This window comes from Hippoglossus hippoglossus, chromosome 6 (genome assembly GCF_009819705.1).
Source record: "Hippoglossus hippoglossus isolate fHipHip1 chromosome 6, fHipHip1.pri, whole genome shotgun sequence".
In the NCBI taxonomy this organism is placed as follows: domain Eukaryota; kingdom Metazoa; phylum Chordata; class Actinopteri; order Pleuronectiformes; family Pleuronectidae; genus Hippoglossus; species Hippoglossus hippoglossus.
This window is the reverse complement of record NC_047156.1, coordinates 1,519,417-1,544,292: the sequence shown is the minus strand read 5'-3', so window position 1 is coordinate 1,544,292 and position 24,876 is coordinate 1,519,417. Positions and strand designations below refer to the sequence as shown.

The 24,876-nt window shown below is 47.4% G+C and overlaps 1 protein-coding gene across 1 annotated transcript in view; it reads right to left on the bottom strand.

The window, feature by feature from the left end:
* zfpm1 (zinc finger protein, FOG family member 1) overlaps positions 1-24,876 on the bottom strand; it is an 85,166-nt gene that overhangs the window by 9,443 nt on the left and 50,847 nt on the right. Inside the window, 1 exon segment of the mRNA XM_034588044.1 lies at positions 12,958-13,091. Coding sequence (XP_034443935.1) covers positions 12,958-13,091 — 134 coding nt within the window.

Here is a 24,876-nt window from a genome sequence, read left to right as displayed (position 1 = left end):
GAAGCATTTTTCCCGTGGATAACGACGATAGAAAGACGAAGGTGAAGTGGACGACAACACAGACGTTACAGGACTTTACCAAACCTGCCAGGTAATAAAGATTTTCTTCATTTATAACTATGAAATGAAATGAAATAAATGTAGATGCACATGGGTTGTGTGTCACATACTGTTGTTTAACTGGCAGTGTTACACAATTCACGCGAGTGTGTAACATCTTAATCTCTCGTTTGTCAAAGTCACCGTTCAGTCGTCTCTGTGGTGCAGTATCATGGTTTCTCCACCAGGAGGCACCCTGCCCTCAGCACTGGACCTGTCCTCAGACTGAGCTGGATGTCACAGGTCAAAGTTCACGTGACGGAGTTGCCTGATTGTTTGTGTGTTTCTGAGCGTCGCTGTGTGAACCTGCTGTCACACGACTTCACTGGTTTCATGTATTCGATTTTAAACGCAGAACATTTTACTGCTCATGTTGTTATTCCTCCTTTTTTGAAGCTGGAGTTTATCTCATATCTAAAATAATGAATATTCTCTGTCTGAATTAAAGACTTAAATATTCTAGGAATGGCATCACCGATGGCAGCTTTTAAAAAAAAATCTCCAAACCCTAATCAGCACTTACTCATCAAATTCTAATTTCCCTGTTATTGCTTTCTTTTGTAATTTTACAGTGATTATTATTCCTTTGTGTTATCAGTGGTGCTGCGTTCACACCCGAGCTGATCAGTGTGAAGACTCAGCAGTGGCCGGTGTTGTGCTGAGGAACAGGAAGTGTGTTTCCTATTAACCGACACATTTCACACATTCAACCCAAAAATAATCACACATGCTGATAAATGTCCTCATTGCTCATTTATCTGACGTCTTTCACATCCATCTGTAATAAAGTGTCCACAACCTGGTTCCAGTGCCGGTCACTTCATTCCTGAACGTCCTCACAACACACACACACACACACACACACACACACACACACACACACACACACACACACACACACACACACACACACACACACACACACACACACACACACACACACACACACACACACACACGGAGAACGTGTTGTTATATCTACACTAAACCTAATGATGGTGAAGACTGTGCTTCTTTATGACAGTTTTACGTTTACATTAATTGTTCCATTAGTAGAAATGTACTCAAAATCAAAAGGCCCCGTTCACACCAGGGTTCGGTTCACTCTGAAAAGCTTTAGCACCGATTAGCTGCAGTCTCCAGGTCTAACGACACGTTTCCTCTAAACGTTGTGGATCCACGTTCGTTCTTTCTGGTTTGGTGGGTGTGTCAGAGGTGTTCGTCCAATCAGCTGTGACGTGTATTAAAAAGGCAGCGACACAACGGATTCTAAAGTTCATCCAGTGAACATTTCAGAATAAAGGTTTGTCTAAAGATGTTCTTGAATATAAAAAAGCTCATTTTAATGTTCAAACAAACGCCGTGTTCATGCTGAACGCAGCCCCGTCTTTACCAACATCTGTCAGATTCAAAACATCGTCGGCTGTTTGTGAACAGAAACAACAAACGGGTTTATTTGCATCCAGAGCAGGAAGTGAGTGAGACGCCTTCTGAAGAACTCCACGTGTGATTGGTTCACCAGAGACTCACGTTTATGGTGTGAACAGGAGAATAGAATCATATCTTTCATGTTACTTGTTAAATCAGATGTAAAGTATAGGAAACAAAAACAAATCAAAATAGAAATGTTTTCCCCTCAGTCTCGAGTCGACTGTTCTGACGATTCTTGGCTATAAAAACTGAAACTGATCCACGTTCACCGAGTCTGAGCTGAAACCTGGAATACCTGAGTCCGACGGACGGTGGGAAGACGGTGAGAAGCGAGGACAGAAGGAAGGAAGCCTCTCAGTCTGCTGTGTACTGAAGACTGAGGCTGAGCATATTGTATTTCATGGAGAACTAGCGCTGATGTGGAGATACGGCTGCTTTTGTTTTAATTTGTAACCCAATGCTGGAGCCGTCTGAGCTGTAAGTACTGCTAATTTGTTTCAGACTAATTCATCACGGCCACGGCTTTGGAATTCACCATGATAGGGCAATGGGGAGAGCTCAGTAGCAGAACACACACAAACACACACAGACACACACACACACACACACAACGCAAGAGAAAAAGAACAACACACACAGGCTTGTTCGTCAAAGATCTAAAATACACAGTAATTACTTATCGTCACACTTAAGAGTATGATACTCTCCCATCGTTTCTTATATGGGAATTAATTACATTTTCATTTAAAGTCAATATTGTTCACTTCTCCCTGACGGAGTTTCCGTTCAGCTACGTCAGCACGTTTTTACTCAGGCTGAAGTTTTACTGCACTCGAGGAAAAGAAAAGAGGAAAACATGAAACCCTGAGTTTCTGATCGATAGTTAATAAACGTCACAGATGTAATTTCTCTTTGTTTTCCTATCTGATGTCTGACCACAGAAATCCGTCCAGTCGCTGAATGCTACTTCCATCCTCACGTTACTGAAAATGCTCAAACCTGTGATATTCAAAACGACTTTCTTAACTGTAGCTCCGCTCAGAAACCACTCAGGTCCTGACACGAACAGGCCGCGTGCGTCCAACAGGAAGACGAGACGCCGACGCTGCAGGAATCCTGTGGACTCATCAGGATTCAGGAAACACTGCAGCAGCTACAGCAGCGTGAACCACACAGTCTGTGAAAGCTCCTGCAGGTCTCCGTCCGTCAGCGCGTCCTCCACGTGACCGCAGCTGAATTTAAAGGAAGATACTCATCGACTGGTGCCGCTGCAGATTCTGCTGCTTTTACTTCAGACAGTGAAAGTGGAGGATTTGACTTAAAGGACTCGAATGCGGAAAACACACAGGTTCGAATCCCAGGTGACTGAAGCTGATCGAGACTCGAGAGCAGTTTCTGTTTCCTGGGTCTTTAGAACTCTAAACTCCAGCAGCTCGTAAACGATGTGTTGATGTTCACATCGTTTTCAAGTTGTCTCCGAGGCAGCAGCTCTCACTGCTGCTTTCCCCTCGCACAAAGACAAACACACAACGAACACAGCTTCACGTGTGTTAATGAGAATCAGGGGCAAGGGGCCAGACCGTGTGTGTGTCTGTGTGAGTGTATGTGTGTCTGTGTGTGTGTAATTAACCAGGCCAGAGGAGAATACAGATGCCAGAGATGTGGGAGAACGAGCGAGAGGCCACTGGATGGTATCAAACTCTTTTCACTTCTCTTGGTCTGACGCCCATCTCATTGACTCCGATGGCCGAGAGTCATCGCAGGAACACGACCAGACCAAGGTTCAACCCACCGTGGCGTCGCCCATCGGTTAGTGAGCGCTTCGAAGCCTGCAGGGGGGCGGAGCCTGACTGAGAGCTGGATGCTTGTGGTGAAACGTTGACAGCTGAGACTGACACGAGGTCCGTCCGGAGCGCGTATCGGCAGAACCTACGTGCTCCGAGTGCTAGTGCATTTGCGTACGAGATATTTGGTAGAAAGTGTAGATGTGTCGTCCATCTTTGTTTCCAGCCGCTCTGCGTCATCATCCGAGTGTCGTTAATGTCGTATAAACGTGAGAATGATTTACTCATGTTGAACTATTTCATATTCAAACACTGAGCGTTGTTGGGATGATATGAGGTTTGATTCAAGGAGAATAATATGAACAGTGACAGTTTGGAGACGAGGAAGTAACACGTGATTTCAGTTTGATTTTCAGGTTCCTGCCGTTTGATCCAAAACAACCTGATCGATTAGAGATCAACAGATTCGTCCCCGCCGATGAAGGGGTCACCTCCTCTTCCTCCGTTCTCACCCCAACATCCGCCCAGCGCTGCATCTATCAGCGGGATGTCAGGCCTCCCTGGCAGAGCTCCATCTTGGTGGAGAGCGTCGCCTTAAGCCCCATCAGCCGGAGGAGAGTCTTTGAGCTACAGTCTAAGCCCCTCGCCCGGACCCTGGTCCCCTCATGAATATTAACCAGCCCCGAGCCCGGCTTTAATCTGCCTGATACCCGCACTGCTGCCGCTGAGACGATAGCGAATCTAATTATTTGGTCTGATATTAACCCCCCCCCACCACCACCACCACCACCACACACACCATTCCACCCCCAACAGCCTGTCTTCACTATAGCTGCTGTAACATGTGTGTGTCGGCACATACACACAGCCACCGTCTTTTAACAAAGTCAATTCACACACACATTCTCTCTCTCTCTCTCTCCCCCCTTCTCTCTCCCCCCTTCTCTCTCTCTCTCTCTCTCTCTCTCTCTCTCTCTCTCTCCCCTTCTCTCTCTCTCTCTCTCTCTCTCTCTCTCTCTCTCTCTCTCTCTCTCCCCCTCTCTCTCTCTCACTCTCACTCTCTCTCTCTCTCTCTCTCTCTCTCTCTCTCTCTCTCTCTCTCTCTCTCTCTCTCTCTCTCTCTCTCTCTCTCTCTCTCTCTCTCTCACTCTCACTCTCTCTCTCTCTCTCTCTCTCTCTCTCTCTCTCTCTCTCTCTCTCTCTCTCTCTCTCTCTCTCTCACCTCCCCACCAACCGCCCTCCACCTCCAGCGCAGCCTGCGACGCCCTCTCCTTATCAGGCCCAAAAACGCCCTCCTCCTCCGCCGATAAAACTTGAATGCAAATGATGCCAGGCTGATTTCATTTCTTCATTTTCTTCCTCCGTACCCTCTCTCAGTATCAGAATGCCCCCCCCCCCCCCCCCCCCCTCCCTCCCTCGCCCTCCCTCCCTCCCTCGCTCTCAGGGGAACCAAATAGCAGCGATGATGTGATGATGGGAAACGGAAAAGCAGAACTTTCCCTTAAGTAACCCCAATGTCTGCCCCCCCCATTCAAATTTTAACGTGCATATATACGTAAAAATCCCCCCCCCCCCCCCATACCATGCAGATGAGCAGATGAGCAGATTAAGCTTCGTCCGTGCAGCTGTCAACGGCCACACTTTTACTGCCTCCACTGGGGAATAAGTATGTTTGTTTATGCAAATCACTGGTTCACATCTCGAACATCTAGGTCTCAGTGGTGGATAACGTTTCATATGGTCTAATATGATTTAAACTGGTCTATAAAGGTCTATAATGGTCATCACACGGTCTGTGGGAAACTGAGCGTGGACAGTAAGAGACATAAAAAGTGTTTGATACTAAATATTCAGATTTTTATTCAAACCTTTAGGTTTTCTTATCGTTTAAGATTCTTGCAATAATATATATCTCTTTGGTGCCAAGGCAACGTCACTCGTCAATTTAAACAATTAAAAAGTCTATATAATCACGACTTGGTCGTATAAACTCTAACACGAAGGTTTGAAGCATAGATCTTTCTTCAGTGAGTTTTGACTCCCTGCCTCAGGCTTAATGTAAACTTTGAGGTTTGAGTCTGTGGAGCCACTGAACTGTGTCATGTTCTGACAGATATTTCTGTTCTGTTATTAATGACGGGAGGTGAAACACATCGTCATTAGACTGAAGTACTTTTAGCCATGTGTATCGTGATATCTATCTTTAAATCACATTACACAGAACCTGCTGTGCAGATATACATGTAACACACCTTTGTGCAGAAGGACACAGATGTGTTGTTATTGTTTCAAATGAAAATGAGACGTCAGTTTGTGTCTGCGTTTCGTTTTTTGCCTCTTTTACAGCAGAACTAGTGGGTTTCCACAGGATTTGTAAACGCAGGTGAACCCAGTAAAAAGGGATCGGTTCCTTCGGTTCCTTCGGTTCCTTCGGTTCCTTTGGTTCCTTCGCCAGTGGAGGAGTTTGCTTCTCAGTTCTTTTCCCCCTGAGGTCAGTTGGTGTTTGTGGGTTTTTGACCAGTGGAAAAGGGGATTTTCACTGAAGTGCAACTTATTTTAAAAAATGTATCTTTCAGGTCTGTCTTTAATGCAATAGTGTTATGGATAATCAATGATTGTCAGGGCCAGTACAGGATATCACATATTAGTGAAACAAACTAAGAGATTTTATAGTTTTAAGACACTATTCTCAAAATAGTGTTTTGTATTTTATTGTTGTTGCTTGAAGTGTTTCTAATGTTTCCTGCTCCTCTGGATGGAAACGTAACGCCCTGCTCCTCTCCTGACCTTTCCAGCCCCCGTTCATTCATTCCTCTCCCAAAATCATTCACTCAATCACCCGATTCAGCCTCTTCCTCCGTTCTCCTCTTTCACTCTCTCCCCTGCACTGCATCCTTCCTTTTGTACACTTCTCTCTCTCTCTCTCTCTCTCTTCCTTAATCTCCAGTTCTCTTCCTCTCTCCAACTCTCATTCCTGCCCTTCTGTCTGCCGGCCCCTCCTCCTCCGTCCTATCTCTCCCTCTTTTCTCTCTCTCTCCGTCTCTCGTTCTATCTCTCGACTACAGGAAATGGTTTCTTCCCCCAATCCAGGGGCTTGGAGGGTTGTACTCACTGTCCCAAACAAAGAGGTCACTGTGTGAATCCTCCAAAAATACAAAGAAAAGGAAGGCAGATAAAAATCAGAAACCTGCTCTCATCCGCCTCTCAAACACACACACACACACACACACACACACACACACACACACACACACACACAGACACACACACACACACACACTTCACCTCCACTGCACTCGCGCAAACCATTTCAACATCCACCAGAGACACACAACACTATTTAAAACTGTATATTTCACTCACGAGGTGCAAATACTGTCACTACAGTAACGTGACATTACTCCCGGGTGCGTGGCGTGCTCACGCAGAGCCGCGCCCCTCCGAGGAATACGTCTTAAAAAGAACGGGAAAAAAAGGAAAAAGTCGAGAGAGCCAGGTTTGATGAGCTGCATGCAAATGACATGTAAAAATATAAAACTGCAATACTTAAAACGGGGGCCAAGATAAGAGATTTGAAAATGAGGCACTCTTGGAAAGCGGGCTCCTGAACTGCCGGAGATGAGGCTCAGAGATAGAGAGGATAGAGGTTTTCCCTCTCCTCTTCTCCTCCCTTACACCTCCTCCTCCTCCTCCTCCCTGCAGAAGCCGCTGCAGATGACAGCGAGATGCAGATACCAACCAGTCGTTGCCACTGAGTGATGAACACCTCCTGCCTTTGTCTCCTGCAGCCCTCCTCCAACTCTCTTTTGCAGTTCTCTCTCTTTCCTCTCATATTTCTTTTTCGTCTCTCACTTTTTTTTGTTTCAGTCGATGGACCTTTCCGTCCTCTCTCGTCTCTTGTCTCTTATTCCTCTTCCTTCCTGGCCCGCATTTCTGTCTATCAGTATTTTATCTCTTCTGGCGGTTTTCTCTCTCTCCCTCTCTCCAATCATCCCCCCCCCCCCCTCTCTCTCTCTCTCGGGGTGATAGGCTCTTCTGTCAGGGCCAGATAGACACTCCAGGAGACAGAAAGCTACTGTCATGATGTGGGCGAGTCAGACGACAGGTGAAAGCATATGAAGCGCACCGATCCAATCACCACAGATAAAAGCTATAGGTCCCATTAAGGCCACGACACTCGGGGTCAACGTTTTGAGGTCGTGTTTGAAATCCCAGTGACAAACCTGTCAGAGCATCTGCACAGTGGCAGAGGACGAGGATTCACTTTGTGGTGGCACTGGAACAGGTTTATTCTTCGGGCTGTTTTCTTGTTTATCTCCTTGTTTGTTGTGAGTCACGGATTTCCAGTAAACTTGATGGAAAAATGGGACGTGGACCAAGAAGGAACTCGTTAAAGTGTCACTGAGTCTCATGCTCATTTCCTTTGGAACATGCCACCATCGTAAATTTACTATTTTGGGTCACTCACTCTTATATTCACTCAATCAGGAAATAAGGAAGGACAAGGAAACTGGAGGAAAAAGCTTCTTTCAGACATGATCTCAGCGGATTCATGGCTCCACACATTTCTCTTCTGTGAAGCAGCAGCAGCAGGTTGTCGGGTCCGACTCGTTCAAACAGGAACATGTGGGAACATCCAGGCGAGGGGCGGAGCCTGTAGAGCAGCAGGAGGCCGGACATGACGTATAAACTCTGCTGTGGAAAGATCAGTGTTGTTGTTTACAGCTCATCCACACCGGCGTTGGCCCTCATCACCAAAAGATCTGGAACCTCCTCGTGTTTCCAAGTGGACGTCTTCGTCTTCGTCGTGTACGGCTCCTCTTCTTCATCCTCAGATGTTTGTGTTCTTCCAGTTTCACGTCCGTCACGTGTTAGAAACCTCATCAACACGTCCACTCGCTCACTGGGAAGCTTCCACACATTTTCCTACTGTACTCTCACATGAAGTCATATTTCTGAGGTCTGAGAGCAGCTTGAGTTGAGGTTGGAGGACGTGGTCCCCTCAGACGACCTGTGGTCATGATACGATGCTGCAGGAACCTGCGACTTCACCCTGAAAGGTTGGAGAAGTATCACTGACAGCTTCACTCCACCTTCACACTTCAGGGTGTTACGGTTTCATGCAGAAGCTGGAGTTCCTCACCTGTGTTGTTCAGGATGAGTGAGATCTGTGTTAAATCCCAGTCGGGGCACGTTAAGCAGTGCAAACAAGGCTTTTGCCCAAATGATATTCATGATACCGCTCCACTCGCTTCTACTACAACCCATAAGCCAACAAAGATAAGTGTGGTTTGATATGAAGAGAGAGGTTAGGTTGCCTCAAATCACATTTAACTAACATTTATGTATCTGCCTCAGGAAGACGGAGGATGGATTTTAATCTTTGAGGGAACCACAGTAGAAAATTTTGATTTTTACTCAGTGTTTTTACAGGTAGAAACTCTTGTTCTCTTGAGGAAGCTCCACGCGTATCGCATCCTTCTGGGGGGCATCGCAGAAGGTGTCTCAACACTCACCGTAATCATCAATTTGTCATCTTCTGTCGGAGCACCATTTTAATTAATATTCTAATTTGATGGGCGGAGGAGAGGGAGAAACAGAGAGGCAGAGAAACACTGTTGATGAATCCAGATAAAATATAAAGATCAGAATCCGGTTGTAAACAAACTGGCTCAGAGTCAGTGTGTGGGGGGGGGAGAGAGAGACAGAAACTAAGAAGGAGACAGACATCACCTTCACTCGTCCTTCCAGGGGAGTGAGGAGAGGAGAGGAGGCAGAGAGGAGGAGAGATAGAGAGTGAGAAGAGACTACCCAAAAAGTGTTTGAAAAGCCGTGGGTGGCGCGCCTTATCGCCCCAGTTCTCCTGGAGAGATTATTGGGGGATTAGTGCGAACGCTTGTTTCTAAAACATGATGAAAAGACGTTTGGCGCGTGATAACGCTTTGAACTCCCCTACTCTGCTCCTTCTAGGATCGTGCCTTCAGGCTGCCTTTCCACGAAAGACAGGATCTGGGTGGGGTGAGCTGCTGGGTGCTGCTGAAGGATGGGAGACAAAAGAGGAGGTGTCGTACGAGGAGTTTCTCCTGTGGCGCAGCGAGACCACTTCACTTAAAGATGCAACAGGTGCGACAGACTCCAGGATGAGCAGCGACACTCAGTCGCTCTCACTTCGCCCAAAGTCTGAGCGGAAATTTTACAGCAAATCTGCAACTTCAGTCCAATAACATGCACTGGCACTATCAGTTAATTAAAGCAGGATCCAATCAGAAGGGGAGCAGATATAATATCAGATTTGTTGTGTGCGATCCAATCACACGAGCAGCACTGGCTCGTTCCTGGGTTGCCACGGGAGGACTCGGCTGTTCACTCAACCAAAAACTGTGAGGAATCAGCAGCCAGCTGATCAGCTGATCAGTAAACATTATTATACCCTGTTCTAAAGTCCAACAGCCATATCACACAGAATATATTTAAATAGATAAATGGTTTTACGCCTCTTTCTCAAGAGATGCAAATGACAGGATTTCCATATGACACAGGCCAGTTAACACGGCGCTAATCTACTGAAGGAGATCTGCTGGAGGGGGCGAGCGAGGACTGGATCTCATCTCTCGCTCTCTCTCTCTCTCTCTCTGCCCCGCCCCGATTCCTCCCAACCAGGAAACTCACCAACAACCACATGATGAAGGCTCCAACGCTGAGGACGAACAACATTGAAGACGTGTAATTAATAAGATATTAAAGTCATTTCACGCGATGGGGCAGGGAGGACCTTTACATCGGGGGAAACAAAGACCAGTTCCTCAGGTCAGAACTTGTCCACTTACACCTCTGAGACAAAGGGACAATCCTCTGATGATGGTAAGGTTCAGATTTTGTCCAGAGACGACAGAAGGTTTGAAAGAGCAGTGAAAAAAGGAATAACCATCACTCCACAGAGGAGGTGGTTTAAAACCTCTTTTAAACCTAAATCAGCAGGTGTATGTTGATTTGTAACACAGGTCAACCCAGGACTTTGCCTCTGTTCATTCCCCGGTGACATCACGAATGCACGGACCGACTTTGTTTTACGCGTCTGGATTTTATTGACAATAGTCGTCTTTTACTCTATTTACTTTTTAAACATGAAATATTGTTCTTGCCTCCAAATGACACGTGTTTACAGAGAGTGTATAGTGTAATCCACTGTAGGAATGCAGTGTGATGGGTCCAGCTTTAGTGGGAGATGAGCAGATTTCTCCTCTCCAATTCACGGAGGAGGATAGCCCTGACCCCTGCTGACCCACGAGGGAGGGAGGGAGGCAGGGAGGGATGGAGGGATGGATGGAGGAGGGGGGAGGATGTGGAGTGACAGGGGGAGAAACACAGGAGGAATGTGAGATTACAGCCACTATCTCCAGCAGATACTGAAGGTCCGTCTCCTCACTCCTTCAGTCCGCAGAAAGGAGGGGGGGTAGCAGGAGGGGGGGGGGGGGGGGGGGGGATGAGGGAGCGGAGAGAAAATGGGTTTTAAGAGTCGGAACGAGATGTTTTCCATATGAATGAAAACCCCTCAAAAGAACAAAAATGGACTTTTACAGTTTAGAGGAGGACGGTGTGGGCAGCGGAAGGGGGGGGAAGAACAAAAGGTGATGGGTGAGTCAGCGTGTGTGTGTCTGAGTGCTCGTGCACGCACACGCACACACGCACACACACACACACACACACACACACACACACACAGACAGACATCTATCTGCACACTCAGAACCTCACTGATAATAAACGAAATCTTAGAAATGAGAGCCTATCAAGCAGGAATCAATCACTGGGGTTTGTTGTCCAGGAGGATGGCGCCATGTGGAGATAAAAAGGCAGGCGGACGTCTGGGGAGGACGGGAGGCGGAGAGGCGGAGAGGGGGGGGGGGAGGGGCGAGGAGAGGAGAGGAGAGAGGAGAGGAGAGGAGAGGAGAGGGGGGGAGAGGAGAGGAGAGGAGGAGAGAGGAGGGGAGAGGAGAGGAGAGGAGAGGAGAGGAGAGGGGGGGAGAGGAGAGGAGAGGAGGGGAGAGGAGAGGAGGAGAGAGGAGGGGAGAGGAGAGGAGAGGAGAGGAGAGGGGGGGAGAGGAGAGGAGAGGAGGGGAGAGGAGAGGAGGAGAGAGGAGGGGAGAGGAGAGGAGAGGAGGATGGAAAAAGGTCTGGTTGGTGGTATCTGTTTGAACTTTGTCTTGACTGGATGTGAACTGGTTTGGACACACATGTGCATCCAGATGTTAAACTGGACTAAAAGTTTTTTCAACGTGGAATGAAACCAACATGAAACATTCTCGAGAGATAAGAAAGGTGAAACTGGTAAAGATAAAAATTAAGCAGAAAAATGAGGTAGTAACTTGTGTGTGTGTGTGTGTGTGTGTGTGTGTGTGTGTGTGTGTGTGTGTGTGTGTGGTAAGAGTTTGAGCTCCGTGCCAGGAAGCCTCTCCCAGCATCAGTATCATATGATTAGATGGACTTGCACATGATGCACGAACCAGCCTCTGATAGGGCTCCATCCGGTCCCACTGTTCCCAGGGACCACACACACACACACACACACACACACACACACACACACACACACACACACACACACACACACACACACACACACACACACACACACACACACACACACACACACACACACACACACACACACACAAACTTCATTCATCATCTCTCTTTGTTAAGCGACCTCTGACCTCTCAGTATTACAACACGTGTACGACAAGATGTGTTATTGTAAACACTCTCATTACATTGTATTTGGATCTGCACCAGATTACACACAGTCAAACATATTAGTCCCCAGAACATGGTTTTTCATTCAGATCCATGAATTATTCTCTAAGAAATCAATAAAGATGTTGAAACTCCGCCTCTCACCCAGATCCAAACTGAAATGTAACGGCTGCCTCCCTGAAACAAACACGTCCGGTGGTTTGTGCACATTGCTGCTAACAAACAAACGCAGATGAACACATAACCTTCCCGGTAAAAATGGTTCCCGTCTGATTAAGAGCTAAAAAAGCTCATATTTGTTCTGTAATAATATGGAACAGTCAAAAATGTGTCTGCAAATAAGAATTATGCTTAATATTAATTAATCTCCAAACTATTTCAGGTCAATCAATAATTATTTAGTTGACAAAATGTCAGAAAATGGTTTTAAAAAAATACAAATTAACTGAAATTAACTCATAATCATTCGGTCCAAAACAAAAACAGTCAATTTACATTTATATTAAAATATTAAAAGCAGGAAACCATCACATTAGAGAAGAACGTTAATCAATTACACAGCTGATTGATTGATTTCAGGCTTAAGCTCATCTTTTACGTTCTTTACTGCATTTGTGAATAATAAATGATCAAAATTCTGATGTTTCTATTGTTTTCATGTCAATAAATTGAACAAAAAAAGATTTAAATATTTTGCTTGTTTTAATAAAACATTAACCATCAGACACCTGCTCTAAAATACCGACCTGTTCAAATTGTCATGACAGATTTCTCTTAAAAAGACACAACGGACATATATCTGATCATGTTTATGAATGATTCCATAGGAGAGATGCTCTGAGGATGAATCAACACGATCATTGGACAGTGAAGATGTTGGAGCTCTTACCTTGGCCTCCTCATCGTCTGTGCTGCCCTTCGATTGGAGGATTCCCGGGTAAGGACCCCACGTTGTGTCTGGGTGAAGGTCCCTGCCGGCCACCACCCTGCTTTCACCGCCTTCTTCACTGAACTCCAGGTCATCTGTGGAGGAGGAGAGGAGAGAGGGGGGGGGGTCAACCTTCAGATTCTACAGATGCATCAACACGTTAATGTGCCAAAGTGATTATGACCTCATCGTTCCCCCGCTGCTTTAAGTGACACGACGGAGGGACGTTTAGAAGCTTTTATAGAAGCTTTCATTGTCTTTTTTAATGTTGAGGCTGAAATGTAGACGTGTTGTTATTCTGGGCTAAAAGTTAAAGATGTGGAGTTGAGGCACAAGTTCCCATCAAAATATCAGTTTCAGCTCTGAAAAGCTTCGAGTGAAACCCGACTCACAGCGTTCAGCAGAGAGCAGCTGACAGGCTACAAAACATTTAGAGAAACAATCGACAAAAGCATCATGTGGCTCGAACTTGACCTGAACCCCGGCAGCAGCAGCTCAGGCCGTGCAGCAGCAGCGAGAATAAGTGACGACAGAGCAACAGCAGGGGGAGTTTAACACAAGCCGAGCACTTTCTGTCCTGGTTGGTTCAAACGGGGAAACTTCTTGTGTACTTCCTCAAAGCGATAAGTGCAGAGCGATGGCAGTGACGGCTGTGGTCGGAGCCTGCTGCAGCCCAGATAGAGCCAGATAGCCAGGAGGCACGGAGGCCTGATCCATTTATTTAAAAAAGACAGCTCAGAGTGCGGGAGGAGCAGCTGTCGCTTACTTTAGAAAAAGTTTCTGCAAATCTGAGGAGAAAATGAAGAAGTTTGAGAAACACTAACGAGACGTTGGGATTAACGGCAGCTGATCAGCCTCAGGGCCGGCTCCTGGGGAACTCTCTCTCTCTCTCTCTCTCTCTCTCTCTCTCTCATTAACAAACACAAAATAAAAGAACAAAACATAAAACCCAACACTGCTTTCCTCCCACCTCCTCACACCCCCCCCCCCCACTCATCTCGTCCATGGTTCAGGCGACTGTTTCGGGGGGTCGGTCTAAAGTGGCGGGCCTGATAAGAGTGTTTGTCTAACACTCTCCATGTCAAAACACTCATCTATCTTCTCTGTATCTATCCCCACCAGAGAACAACGGACAGACGCTGATAAAATGGCTTTCCCACAGCCGGTGGGGGGGGTGGTGGGGGTGGAGTGGAGGGTTAGGGTTATGGAGGGGAGGAGGGAGCAGGAAGTGTGAGTGTGGTTAGAGGGAAGAAAGTGGGCGGGATTCAGGGAGGTCAGACATAAAAAAAAAACATTTAACAGTCGAGCGGCAGTTGAAAATAATGAGTCGGAGAAGCTGCGACGGCGTCACACAGGAAGAGACTCAGAGCATCACGAACACTCACCACTGTTACAGAAACAGAGGAGCACATCTGCTGACCTGTGTCACCGTACTGCAGTTACATCAGAGATCAGAAACATCTGGATTCAGATCCGCACCAGTTCTCCTTTATAGATACTAGCACTCTACACACGTCTGATTATATAATATAGATCTCTGCAGTATTTCTTACAACACTGTATTAGGGGCCATATCGCAGAAAATAATTGTGAGATTTGGAGAAGAAGATTATAATATTATGACAAATAAGGAACCAGCCAAGAGAACCTGAGCTCTGCGATGTTCGACTCCTTCTATGGAAACTATTGAACCGGGATTTTTATTTCTTCAGACATCACAAATATTATTTTTTACAGTATCTTGCCATCTCGGACTCCTCCACCTTTTAACCGAATCTGCTCTAAAGTTAACGATCTCTTTCTTGGCCAGTACCACTTCCACCAAGTTTCACGAAAATCAGCTCAACGGTTTTTGCGTAATCCAGCGAACAGACAGCAATGAACACGTAACCTCCGCGGTGGAGGTGACCCGGTGGTTTCTGCTCCGTTAGCACCGACACTGTGTTTGCACTCAAACAGGTGCCGGCACACCTCGTTTGCCAGTCACGGTGCTCTGATGTCACGCTGTCACCGGCACTACTTCTTTCTTTGTCGTGCCCCGGGCCACATGAGAGCGTGACACTGATGCCAGACGCAACAGGAGCTGACCGGTCCCCCTGATGAGCCCGGGTCAGGTTGGGCTTCATCTTTAATTTAAAGCTTTTGGCTGAAGCTTCATTTCACAAGTATTGTTGACAAATCCCCCACATTAGAAAGACGTGGAGCTTGGGGCTGCGGTCGGGACTCGAGCAGACGATCGGCGTCAGATTCAAATGTTCCAGCTTGAGTCGGGTCAGCGTCAGATTTCGGTCTGAGGTCACCCCCCCCCCCCCCAGACATGATTCCTCAGTCAGTCTAACCTGCTGGCAGCAGAGTCTGAAGTCCAGCGTCTGTCAGACCGGTGTCCTATCTCATATCATCATGGGGCCTCACTTTGGCCACACTGACCTTCCTTATCTCCGCACTCCATCAATGTCCAGTCTGCCGCCGTGCCATTGGCCAATCCTCGCCACATGGGCCTCTTATCAACCTGACCAGCTCCATTGACCGTTCATTGTGCAACAGAGTGAGGAGTTGACCTCAAAGAGCCAACACAGATATTAACTTATAAACAAGCCTGACACGAACACAGAGTTTGTGTCAGGTAAATGAACACGAGTTCATCCTGGTGCTCTCAGGACTCAAGGTTCTCACCATCTCAAATACCACAGTTACGTTAGTTTGGCTAGTTTCATTTTGAAAGTTATGCCTGTAGTTTTATTATCTCAAGATGGTCTCGTCTAAACTACTGCAGATATTATGTTGAGTGGTTATTTTCCTCTTGGTTTTTCAAAAAAATACAAGATAAGATAAGATAACCTTTTTATTGATCTCGCAATGGGGACAATTGAAAATGTCAGAAGTGGGATCTCCAACTTTTTTTGGTGCAAATGCTTAAAACAAGCATGTGCCCAGTAGGTGGCGATAAAGTCAATATCAACAATCCATCAAATACGATATCTCCATTGGCTGTAGCAACTTCAAAACATTGGGTAAACATAAACATGGGAGGCAGTAATATTGTGAAGTGATGCTAAATTTAGCTGCTAACTTGTACACAGACGGAGCAGTGCTAACCAAACGTAGCGAAACCGTTGTTGTTGTTGTTGTTGTTGTTGTTGTTGTTGTTTCTGCTCATTACACAAAGCAACAGTCGGTCTTGTTTCCCAAACGCCTCATTTTACATGAAACCACAGATACACAGAGTCTTTAAAATCTGCACTTTGGTTTTTTAGTGACCTAAATCGTGATTAGCGTGAACAACGAGAGGAAACGGTTTGTTATGAACACGTCCGTCTTAGTGCCGGCAGAGTGTTAATCTCTTATTCTTTAAAAAGTGAGCGCGCTGCGGGCTGAAAGTATCAAGCTCATTTTCTCAGCTATTATCATCATTCTGATTATTGATGATCTGATTAAGAGAATGTACAGATGCTGAAGAGTAGCTGGTTAATTACAGGCAGCCTCAGCAGCTGTGGAAGAAGTGGGCGTCGGTGAGTGTGGTCAAACGAACAGTCTCCTACTGGAGGAGAGGAAGTGCTATCAGTGCACCTCCGCTTAATGAGAGCACTCTGCTAATCCCAGCAGGTCAGCTGTGTTCGCTGGGGTAACACGAGGCCTCCGACAATCCTAATCCCTGTTAATTACCCCCCCTGCCCACCACAGACCTGCAGAGGAACCCAGTGCTGCTTATCAATGTGGCTGCACTGGCTGCAGCGACCACGGTTGCTCTGTATGATACTACACCCATTGTTGTTGGAGTGCATGTACATATACACACAGTCACACGCACACGCACACACACACACACACACACACAAACACATACACACACATCATTCTGTCAGTCTGTTTTTCTGTAGATGACCCGTTCCAAACAGCACAGGGCTGGTTATCATTATGAACCAGCTCCACAGTGTCCACACAGCTTCACTGATTTAGCTCTGACGCACACGCACACAGACACACACAGACACACACACACAGACACACACAGACACACACAGACACACACTTTAGTAAGCAGGTGACAGTGGTCTTTCTCAGATGAGCTGATTTCTACCTGGTTTCTGTGATCAGGGTGGAGGATTAGTGAAAAGGACCGAACTAAAATATCAGAGTAATAGAAGTAGTAATAGTAGTAATAGTTCCCTAGTTACCTGTGAGAGTCACCTGGTTACTGAATGTTAGTTCATATAAACACAACTAATCTCTCACACACACAAACACTGGACGCCACATTGCCACCCTGCAGCCGAACACACACTGTGCTCACACACACACACACACACACCATCACACTGATATACACACCCTGTCAGCAGCTACACACACACACACACATATACACAGACACAAAAGCTTATCAATACGGACGCTTCAGCAGCCACTGGGGCGTCCAGGCCTCTTTGATGAGCCAACACAATAAAACAATCAGGCTGTCATTAATGAAATGACTAAAGCAATTAACTGATGAGTGTTGGGGGGGGGGGGGGGGGGGGGGCGGGGGACCGAGCTGAAGGTGGCAGGCAGCCATTATGAACAGATCAGGATCGAGTTGATGATGTCGTTACAGGATTTTTGGATCAATTCAAATATTTCTGACGGTTTTTAGTTGAAATATTCAAGAAATCGTACGTTGATGTGGAGCAGTGCTGTCAGAGGCACTGCTCCTTCTAACCAATCAGAAGAGAGAGAGAGTTCAACACCAGAGCAGGTGGAGGAGCAGAGTGAACCAGAGCAGGTGGAGGAGCAGAGAGAACCAGAGCAGGTGGAGGAGCAGAGAGAACCAGAGCAGGCGGAGGAGCAGAGAGAACCAGAGCAGGCGGAGGAGCAGAGAGAACCAGAGCAGGCGGAGGAGCAGAGAGAACCAGAGCAGGTGGAGGAGCAGAGTGAACCAGAGCAGGTGGAGGAGCGGAGTGAACCAGAGCAGGTGGAGGAGCAGAGTGAACCAGAGCAAGTGGAGGAGCAGAGTGAACCACAGCAGGTGGAGGAGCGGAGTGAACCAGAGCAGGTGGAGGAGCAGAGTGAACCAGAGCAGGTGGAGGAGCAGAGTGAACCAGAGCAGGCGGAGGAGCGGAGAGAACCAGAGCAGGTGGAGGAGCAGAGTGAACCAGAGCAGGTGGAGGAGCGGAGTGAACCAGAGCAGCTGGAGGAGCAGAGTGAACCAGAGCAGCTGGAGGAGCAGAGTGAACCAGAGCAGGTGGAGGAGCAGAGTGAACCAGAGCAGGTGGAGGAGCAGAGTGAACCAGAGCAGGTGGAGGAGCAGAGTGAACCAGAGCAGGTGGAGGAGCAGAGTGAACCAGAGCAGGTGGAGGAGCAGAGTGAACCAGAGCAGCTGGAGGAGCAGAGTGAACCAGAGCAGGTGGAGGAGCAGAGTGAACCAGAGCAGGTGGAGGAGCAGAGTGAACCAGAGCAGGTGGAGGAGCGGAGTGAACCAGAGCAGGTGGAGGAGCAGAGTGAACCAGAGCAGGTGGAGGAGCGGAGTGAACCAGAGCAGGTGGAGGAGCAGAGTGAACCAGAGCAGGTGGAGGAGCGGAGTGAACCAGAGCAGGTGGAGGAGCGGAGTGAACCAGAGCAGGCGGAGGAGCAGAGTGAACCAGAGCAGGTGGAGGAGCGGAGTGAACCAGAGCAGGTGGAGGAGCAGAGTGAACCAGAGCAGGTGGAGGAGCAGAGTGAACCAGAGCAGGTGGAGGAGCAGAGTGAACCAGAGCAGCTGGAGGAGCAGAGTGAACCAGAGCAGGTGGAGGAGCAGAGTGAACCAGAGCAGGTGGAGGAGCGGAGTGAACCAGAGCAGGTGGAGGAGCGGAGAGAACCAGAGCAGGTGGAGGAGCGGAGTGAACCAGAGCAGCTGGAGGAGCGGAGTGAACCAGAGCAGGTGGAGGAGCGGAGTGAACCAGAGCAGCTGGAGGAGCAGAGTGAACCAGAGCAGGTGGAGGAGCAGAGTGAACCAGAGCAGGTGGAGGAGCAGAGTGAACCAGAGCAGGCGGAGGAGCGGAGTGAACCAGAGCAGGTGGAGGAGCAGAGTGAACCAGAGCAGGTGGAGGAGCGGAGAGAACCAGAGCAGGTGGAGGAGCAGAGTGAACCAGAGCAGGCGGAGGAGCGGAGTGAACCAGAGCAGGCGGAGGAGCGGAGTGAACCAGAGCAGGTGGAGGAGCAGAGTGAACCAGAGCAGGTGGAGGAGCGGAGTGAACCAGAGCAGGTGGAGGAGCAGAGTGAACCAGAGCAGGTGGAGGAGGTGGAGGAGCAGAGTGAACCAGAGCAGGTGGAGGAGCAGAGTGAACCAGAGCAGGTGGAGGAGCAGAGTGAACCAGAGCAGGCGGAGGAGCGGAGTGAACCAGAGCAGGTGGAGGAGCAGAGTGAACCAGAGCAGGTGGAGGAGGTGGAGGAGCAGAGTGAACCAGAGCAGGTGGAGGAGCAGAGTGAACCAGAGCAGGTGGAGGAGCAGAGTGAACCAGAGCAGGCGGAGGAGCGGAGTGAACCAGAGCAGGTGGAGGAGCAGAGTGAACCAGAGCAGGTGGAGGAGCGGAGTGAACCAGAGCAGGTGGAGGAGCAGAGTGAACCAGAGCAGGTGGAGGAGGTGGAGGAGCAGAGTGAACCAGAGCAGGTGGAGGAGCAGAGTGAACCAGAGCAGGTGGAGGAGCAGAGTGAACCAGAGCAGGCGGAGGAGCGGAGTGAACCAGAGCAGGTGGAGGAGCAGAGTGAACCAGAGCAGGTGGAGGAGCAGAGTGAACCAGAGCAGGTGGAGGAGCGGAGTGAACCAGAGCAGGTGGAGGAGCAGAGTGAACCAGAGCAGGTGGAGGAGCGGAGTGAACCAGAGCAGGTGGAGGAGCGGAGTGAACCAGAGCAGGCGGAGGAGCAGAGTGAACCAGAGCAGGCGGAGGAGCGGAGTGAACCAGAGCAGGTGGAGGAGCGGAGTGAACCAGAGCAGGTGGAGGAGCAGAGTGAACCAGAGCAGGTGGAGGAGCAGAGTGAACCAGAGCAGGTGGAGGAGCAGAGTGAACCAGAGCAGCTGGAGGAGCAGAGTGAACCAGAGCAGGTGGAGGAGCAGAGTGAACCAGAGCAGGTGGAGGAGCGGAGTGAACCAGAGCAGGTGGAGGAGCGGAGAGAACCAGAGCAGGTGGAGGAGCAGAGTGAACCAGAGCAGGTGGAGGAGCGGAGTGAACCAGAGCAGGTGGAGGAGCAGAGTGAACCAGAGCAGGTGGAGGAGCAGAGTGAACCAGAGCAGGTGGAGGAGCAGAGTGAACCAGAGCAGGTGGAGGAGCAGAGTGAACCAGAGCAGGTGGAGGAGCGGAGTGAACCAGAGCAGGTGGAGGAGCAGAGTGATGCTGGCACTACTTTCATCATCAGAAAGATTCACACACGAGTGACACACATACATTTCACTTTGTTTTAGAAAAGCTGTAGAGGGACTGAAATAGTGAAATATCAATACAGAGGCTACTAAAAGCAGAAAGATTAAAAGACTAAATTTCAGTGTTTTTCTGTATTAACACGAACCTGAAGGAATATTTACCAAAGCATTATCATATTGGTCGGACATGGTCAAGTCTGCAAAGATCAGAGAACGTGACACATTCAGACTTAACGATGATCTCTCATGTTTAAAAAGATGACGCTTATAAAAAAGGAGGCTGGAAAGTTAAAGTGACAGTGAAGCCGCCATCAAACCTTACAGCATTACTAAAGATTTATTTCATAAATAAAAAGTATGATGCAGCCCCCACTGGGATTAACAGGAGGGAGAGAAGTGTTCTTCAATACTTAAAACAGGCAGACTAGTTGTTGCATTGCCAGGTACAGTCAACCTGGAAGGGAAATTAATTAAATCTGTGGGTGGGCTCTTATCTGAACTGACATGTCATAATATTAATACATGGTACTCAGTGGAAACTGTCCACAACTTTGGGAGGAATCCAAAACCCGTGCTCTTACCTAAAGCTGATTTCTCTGGCTGAGATTTACAGCTGATAGTTTTTATTAGGACACTTCACAGTCCAATTAATTAAGAATTTAAATAAATGTCATTTCTACTAATTCAACAGCTTCGGTTCAATAGAAGTTGTGTTTGGAATTAAAGTTTCACGTGAACATCGGGTTCCACCAACTCTCAGGGAACAAAGAGTCGGACATGAATAATCAAATCACGTATACGATGAGAGAGTACGTGTTCATCCCACAGGATGAGCCTCCTCGACCGGCCGCCCTGGATATCAATGTGAAATAAGGGTTAAAAGAAGATGTAGCACAACACTGATGCTCTCCTCGTTTCGCCCTAATTGATTTTTAAAAAGACTATTGTTGATATCAAATGAGCACATCGCGGCGCAGCTATTGATTTTTTGACACCACACAACAGGAAATCTTTATCTGCGTGCTGCTCCGACCCGCACTAATAGGTGGGGTTTAACCTTTGCTGAATGACAAATCCCAGCACGTCCCGCTGCTATTCTCTCTCTCTCGTCCTCGTGGGGACGCCCGGGAAAAAGAGTGACAGCTCTGTCCAGGTAGGAAACGACCAAGTTTGAGTTCAACTCTAATCGGCCAAGTGCACAAATACAAAAGGCCCAGTCGCTCCTAACTGATCAGTGCGGGGATATCATGAAGCATTAAGGTATGGTGTTCCTAATAAAGTGATTGGTGAGTTTATTTACAGTGACAAGAAAAGAAATAGTCAAACCCTTTGTAATTAGAAGCATTTCTGTGTCAAGAAGTCTTAAAAATGCAGCTTGATCCAAGTTCCAATAATGAACAAATCACACAATTACTTATTTTAACTGATAAGACAGAAATCAGACCAAATATTTTCCATATTAAATCCATCATAACATAACATCCACTGTCTGTAAATGAGACCCTCTGCTGTGTGGTCACTGGAACTGGACGTGGAACCCAGCCACGATGACAACAAACGCACAACGCAGGAAGATGAGATACACAAATGTATTCTAAACCACACAGTTCTGTATTTATATGAAATAAAGCAAAACATATTTAAGTTTTTTTCTGGATTTGAGAGATTAAAAAGAAGACTTCATTTTCCTGTTAAACCAGTTTCCTATCAAGGAGAAACCAGAAATGTCTCCCCCTTTGTTTCAGTGTTGTGACGACGCTTCCCCCGGCTTCTCCACATTAACGACCACTGAAGTTATTTATAATGTCGCCTGATAAAAGGCGTCAATCCAGCAACAGGCGAGACCTGATTGAGCCTTCTCTTTTCTCCCCCCCCCCCCCCCTCGCCGCGCTCGCCACCATCTTCCCGCAGCACCCCCGGGTCCCTGGAGTCCGGCCGGCTCGGCTCAGCGGCAGATACACATTTCTGGGATAGACATCTACTGCTCAGGACCACGCAATCATTTCCATTTTACCCTCTGTTGCACAGGCGAGATAAGACACCTGCGTCGCCCCGCTAATCAGATGAGCTTCAACAGAACTTTATCATTGACATTTACCACTGTTTACCCAACTAATTTCTCTTAACTGCACTGCTGAACTTTTATCTACAAAATACATACACCAGCAGAAAAGAGCAAGAAGCAAACATGCAAATTCACAAATATGCCAAGAAAGATAAAATGAGGAGGGGCGAGGTGGTGGTGGTGGGGGGGTGAAATCATTTTTTTTTCTGTTCAGAGGACGAAGGGAAAAGAAAAACAAGTGACAGGGCGACTGTGGATGAGATGAGAAATCCTCCCTTCACAGAGGAAAACTGATTTTCACAAGCTGAACGCAGGGAAACATTGAAACCAGCAGCTCTGAGGTTCTTCATGTTTTACTTCAGGCCGGAATCACATCACTGCCCTTTGACCTTTCAGGACCAAAACAACGGCCTTCGAGTGGAGCTGGTTGAGTTCGTCTGCAGCTGAATCCTGATTCATCCCATAAACCGGCTGCGTCCACACGGTTTCATTTTAAAAACAGAAATGACGAGCGTTTGAGCTGCAGATCAGAAAACACAAGTCACATGACCGTTCACGTGCTCTGGTCATGTGGTGTAAACAGGAAGCAGCTGCAGTTGGTTGCTTAGTTACTGGAACAGCGATGGTGAAAAGTAAGAGCAGGGATTTCTCTTCTTAGAGCGTTAGCGACGTGTTAGCGACGCTTTGTGTTCACCGCTGGTCGTCGAGTCACGTGACTGATAAGAACCAATCAGGAAGAGGACGTGGAACGTAAACGAAATGTGGAACTTGTAAAACGAAGCGATGCCAGCGGCGTTTCAATAAGACTGAGATCTGAGTCTCCAAACACAGTATCCACGATGCTTTATGGTCTATTTGACTTTAAATGGGACCAATATTAACATGTTGTAAAGAAGAAGACTTTAAACGAGAGAGTCAGACAGAAAATGTTTACTGACGATATCAATCCAGTAAGAAATAGAACCATTCTCACAGATTTACATGGAAACGGTCACAGTTGTTCCGCATTTGCTTCACGTTCCAAACCTGGAGAGTCTTGTTAAAAGTCATCTCATGGTCAAAATGTAATTATTTTAGTAACCAACAGTTTTCTTAGCTTAGAAGAACCTGGATGAATGAATTGTGTGAATTCTCTGTGTTTAGAAGAGAACTCGACTTTCAGGTTCACAGTAAAACATCCGTAACTGGAGAGACGTGAAGGAGACAATCATTCTAATGTGAAACTGTGTCAGAGAAGAAGAAAGTGCACGAGAGTGTGCACGTTAATGAGTGCATGTGTGTGAGAGGGCACGAGCTTCACGAGCACATCACCACCAGCTCCATCTCTCCCAGCCCTGCCCCCCCCCTCTGCCGTAGCCTGTCACAAATTGAAAGTGGAGACCTTCCAGAAACTATCCCTGATAATCACACATAAATTAATTAGAAAATGTTTCTTGACATTCTCTACACACAGACAGCGGAGGGGGAAAAAAGACTGAGGCAAAGCCACAAAATTAATTGTACGGTATGTGACTCCAATAATTAATTCAATCATTAATTCATGTCTGATTTAACAACTCCTTCTGGCTTCCACGAAAAAGGACATTTCAATCAGGCCGGTATCGGCTGCCGCGGCGCAGAGCGGCAGCGAGAGACGTGGAAAAAGTTAAAGAGTGATAGACTTGCTCGACACACTCAGGGTCATTTAGAGGTTCAACAATTAAACAGACAAGAGCCTGAAGAGGGAAGAGACAGAAAATACTAAAAGGAACATGAGACGAGCTTTACAACACAGAAACTGTCAGAGTCCGTATCTAGAAAGAAAACACAGAAGCATCTTAACGTAACATGTTCGGTTAATGACGGCAACTGAAGGAAGAAGATTTAGAAAAGAAACCGAGAAGGTTTCAGTCTTTTTCATTTCTGACCTACGACACTTTTCTGACTTTATCCCTGATCCTGAAGTAAATCATGTAAAGCTTTGAATGAACCTGTTGTTGAAATGTATTAATCAAATAAACCTTTTCTGTTTTACAGCGTGTTCACGGTTTTAATTCATCAAAAGATAATAGTACCATATTGTTGTTATAGGTACTTAACAGTGAGTTTATTATATTTCACACTTACAGAGTTTATTAGTGTCAGTGTCTCACTGAGAATAATATAAAACACGCTCATTGCTCCACTCAGCCCGACGTGGGCCGGTGCCAGAGGAGCACAGACCACTGCAGCGTTATCAGCCACTACCACCGACGGCTTTTATCAGTATGGGAGATGGTTGGATGTGTGCAGAGACAAGTTGAGTGCACATGTGTATTTCTGTGTGAGAGGTGCAGGATGTGGGGTGGGGGGTGGGGGGGGGGCTGCATAGAGAGGCCAGGAATCTGATGGGCTGGTAATCAGCGTCCCAACGTCCCACCACAAACACCACCGCCACCACCGGAGCCAGGCCTGCCACGGACTCTCA